Below are 4,507 nucleotides of genomic sequence, written 5' to 3'. Positions count from 1 at the left end.
TGTTCAGTGTTCAAAGCTTAGTTTTTGAGAAAAACTTTTCATTCTTATGAGCTGACAAAAATATAACATCAAAGTAAAGAATGTTTAGTGCATGTGTTGTAGCTGTATTATTAAGACTTCCTGTTCATAACGAGGTAAAACCACAATTATGTCCATGAGCAGGGGTGCACATGAATATTTGGGTCTGGTGCCAAGGGGATTAGAAAATATATATATATATATATTCCATAACCAACTCTGAGGAGGAACTGAAGAAAGGGATGTGTGGATAATTTGATATTTAACTTTATTTTTAATTTGAAAATCAACAGAAGCAGCACAACAACAGGTCTTTGAAGCTTCATATTCTGTGTCAAATGCACATGTGTCAAATTCAAATACATTAAACATTTTGTAAATTACCAACTAATTCAGCTGTAGATATCTCAGGCCCTCCAAATACAAAGATTCAATTAATATCAACAATATTTGCAGAGCTCAGTTTCCAAGCTCTCATATCACATCACAGCAGTCATTTTTGATTTCAAATTTTTGAAAGAACTCTCAGTTTTTCGAAAATCTGGCAAATTTCCTTCTAATTATCCCATGAAATTTCCCTAAACCCCCCCAAACAAAGGGACATTTAAGTGAAATTTTCTGTTACTCAGATATGAAGACACAAAGTAAGGAAGCAGAGACCTCTACTGGTATAAAAGTAAATTATACATAAATAATGAATGAAAGCATTTTAACCTGTTTTTTATTGACATTGTTTTTAAACATAATATACCGTATTTTTCGGACTATAAGGCGCACTGGTTTGTTATTATTATTATTATTATTAAGACGCATTAAGCGAAATAAAATAGTCAGATAAGTCAAACTTTATTCAACTCATTAACAATAACTCTCAACATTGTTCAGGTTTAACACATAAAATACAGAACAATACACTGACTTTTTCAGTTCAGTATGTTGAAGCACAGTAGTTCATTTCATATATAAGGCGCACCTGTTTATAAGGCACACTGTCGATTTTTGAGAAAATTAAAGGATTTTAAGTGCACCATATAGCCTTATAGTATATATATATATATATATATATATATATATATATATATATATATATATATGTAGGAGTATCAGATTGATTATTATATATCAGTGTTAGAGTTGCTCTCTTGCTACTGTAAGACTATATTTTCCATGTAGTCACCAACAAAATGAAAACTTTCAAAGTCAATGTAGGATGTTGTTATATTCAATTTAATTGTTTTAATATACAACCAGGGGAACCAAAATATGACATTTAATCCTGAGAGAATATCGCCATCTTCAATACCTCAAAATTCAACAAATCAAATTCAGTTTTTCAAAAATAACTGTTGAAAACACACACATATATATAATCTTTTTTTTTTTTCAAAAACATAATCTATATTTTTCCTGGGCAACATGCACTTCACGGCATGCCTGTCAAAAGAAAAGTTTCTTTCAAAATAAAAGAAAAGTCCAAAATTAGAGACTGTAAGTTAATTTATTTTTGACCTGCTGTTCGTGACCCACCGAGTAGAGGTTCACGACCCACTTTTGGGTCCAGACCCACCAGTTATCACTGCTCTAAACCCTTAACATTTATTTTATTTTATTGTTTTTAAATGTTTTAATTTATTTTACTTATTTATTTAATTGTATTTATTTATTTTGTAAAAAGATGACTGGTGAATGTAAGCATGATTATATTCCCATTTTGTTTAAATAAACTGATGTAAATTTCATGAATAAATGTTAAATTCAGCATTGCTCTTAATGACTGAAAGCAGTGTTTACCATGTAAAACATGTTTTTATGTATTCTAGAAGCCATTATTATGCATTATAAATGTATCAAACACTACCCTACGTCTTAAGAGGGCTATAGTTGTCTTTATTATAATAAATAAGTAGTTATTTTAACATAAGCACCGCTGTTTGGCTCAGTGTAACTAATGCTCACATTGACTTCTACAGATACAAGATTTTTTAACCCCAAAATTACTTTTTTAAAGCTAAAAACAAAAGTATTAGGGTATTAAGTAGTGCTACAGGAGCCCTGCTCATAATCATGCATTTTTTAAAGTTCCCACTAGTGGCAGTTGAGCCAATGTTTACAGGTAGTCATGGTAACGCAGGCTAAAAGATGAAAGCTGATCAGAATCTACCGCAGTGTGAGTTTTGCAGCAGGATCTACAACAGTGACTGACTAAAGGAGGTCTAATATCTTTAAAAGCAGCCCGTAAACATTGACCAGCAGATGTCAGCAGTGATCAAGGTTTGTCACCAACGTTAGAAGTAATATTGTAAACTTTAATGATTAGTTCACTGATATTCCTGAATCAAGTTAGTAAATTTTGCTGGATTTGTAATATTGTAAATATAGTTATTTATTCAGATAAATTCCTGAATCAAGTAAAAAAAAGAAAAAAATACAGTTTGTTTAATAAGATTAAAAATGTAGTTACATATTCAGTTCTAATCCTGTGTGAGAGCTGATATTGTAAAGCACTTTGGAACTACTTTGTTATAAAACTCTACTTAAATCTAATCCATTTTAACATTTACTATTTAGTCAGAATTGTTTTATTTAATATATCATTCCAACAGTGTGGAAACCTTTTTGTGAAACTTTTACTAATTTAATTTATTAAAAACAAACAGTATTGATTCATGTTTAGCATTAATTCAATATAAATGTGAATAAATAAACATATAAATACTGACATTTAAATTCTATGGAGGCAAATGATGATGTGTAAATTATATTAATGTTTATTTATTGATTGTATTCTGTTGACCTTTGACCATGCAGGTCAAGGTTTCATTTAGTTTTACCTTCATCTTTTTAATGTGTGGAATCTGTTTGTTTCCAGGACATTAAAGCTGTTTATATCTGACTAAAATCTCACTGATGTATTCTGGACCAAACCCATTCACACATTTATACACCAGCAGCAGAACTTTAAAGTTTGTTCTGAGGCTGAATAGGAGTCAAACCCCAGCACAGATATGTCATTTAGACCACAGGGAAGTGATTTATTATGATGTTTAAACAGGAAGTAGGATTTTTTTTTAATTTTGTGTTGATTTTTCCAATCTTTTATTTTCCATGCCAGTTGGAGCATCTTCAGTCTCAAACCAGGATGCCGGTCTTTCCAATGCCTCGAGCCAAAAGGTTTAAGGTGGACAGGTTGGAGATGTACCTGGAGGATCAGGTCCAAGGGTCTGGACCTGCCCCCCTTGATGACACCCTGACCAGCCTCCACTGGCTCCAGGACTTCTCCATCCTCAGCTCAGACCCGGAGTGGCCCAGTGGCCCCGGGTGTCCCTCCTCCCAGGAGCAGCTCTTCCTCAGACGCCTTGGCAACGACTCTCCGTCCAGCCTCGCCGTGGGAGACACCGCAGCCCCCGGGATGGCTCAGTACCTCGGCAGCGACTCCACCGTTGGTCCCCATCCCCGCATCCAGGAGCAGCCCATCCCTCTGGTGGAGGTGGTCTACAAGACTGACCCCAAAGTCAAACCACCTTGTTCTCACGCCTCTCTCATCTGCATGGCCATGCAGGCCAGCAAACAGCCCAAAGTCACTGTGTCCGACATCTTTAAGTGGATAACAGAGAACTTCTGCTACTACAAACACGCAGAACCCAGCTGGAAGGTAAGTGACACCCACTTTTATTATTTGAGTATCCATCTCCCTTCATTTCTCATCACTTACTCATATTTGCTCAATGGCTTTGTAATAAATCTTGGTTTTATTGTGTCTTTGTTACAGAACTCTATTCGTCAAACCTTGTCCCGCAACAAGTGCTTCAGGAAGGTCCCCAAACAAAAAGACGAGCCCAGCAAGGGAGGTTTCTGGCAGATTGACCCAGAGTATGCAGACATGTTCGTCAACGGCATCTTCAAAGGCAGGACCAGAACGCTGAGGAGGAACAACGGTTTTCAGGGCAATCAGGACACTGCAAGAACTTCTGCTAATGAAGATGTGACTCCTGAACAAAAGCCCCTGTTGTCCACTAAACCAGACTCCATGAGGGTAGACATTCTGGCAGCAGCGTTGGAGGAAGTTCTCGGTGGTGATTGTAGCACCTTGGAAGATTCTGACCTCAACGCTGCTCTGAGGTCCCTGGAATGTGAGATGGAGGGGATGCAGGAACCAATAGGAGAGCTGGGAAGGTGGTGGGGAGACGTGATGAACCAGCAGCTGTCCTACGGCTACATGGACCTGTGTGTCACCACCACGAACGGCACAGGGAACGTAGCAGAGCTCCAGACGCCTCAGCACTATCTGTACCAGCATCAGGACCATCTCAATGAGTCCTCGGTGTCGGGGGAAGGGGCGGAGGTCAAAGTGGACACAGTGACCGTACCCCCAACCCTGGATCCAGACTTTGGTCTGAGTGAGGGCTTCTTCACAGCTACCTGTGACCATCCACCACCACCAACACTGACTGTCCTATAACAATCCTCCGACCTCATTACTTTACTCAAT

At 37.4% G+C, this 4,507-nt stretch overlaps 1 protein-coding gene across 1 annotated transcript; it reads left to right on the top strand.

Annotated features, from left to right (window-relative positions):
* The first annotated feature begins 2,163 nt into the window (after positions 1–2,163).
* Positions 2,164–4,507, top strand: LOC114481692 (forkhead box protein J1-B-like). The gene is made up of 3 exons (XM_028476687.1): positions 2,164–2,289; positions 3,131–3,670; positions 3,788–4,507. The coding sequence occupies exons 1-3, from the start codon at positions 2,272–2,274 to the stop codon at positions 4,475–4,477; spliced, it is 1,248 nt and encodes a 415-aa protein (XP_028332488.1). The 5' UTR covers positions 2,164–2,271; the 3' UTR covers positions 4,478–4,507.

This window comes from Gouania willdenowi, chromosome 19 (genome assembly GCF_900634775.1).
Source record: "Gouania willdenowi chromosome 19, fGouWil2.1, whole genome shotgun sequence".
NCBI lineage: Eukaryota > Metazoa > Chordata > Actinopteri > Blenniiformes > Gobiesocidae > Gouania > Gouania willdenowi.
The sequence above is the reverse complement of the archived record's forward strand: the minus strand, read 5'-3'. Positions and strand labels throughout refer to the sequence as shown.

Coding starts and splice junctions, on each gene's coding strand:
- LOC114481692 (XM_028476687.1), top strand. Junction 3,671..3,787: donor ACGCAGAACCCAGCTGGAAG/GTAAGTGACACC, acceptor TCTTTGTTACAG/AACTCTATTCGTCAAACCTT.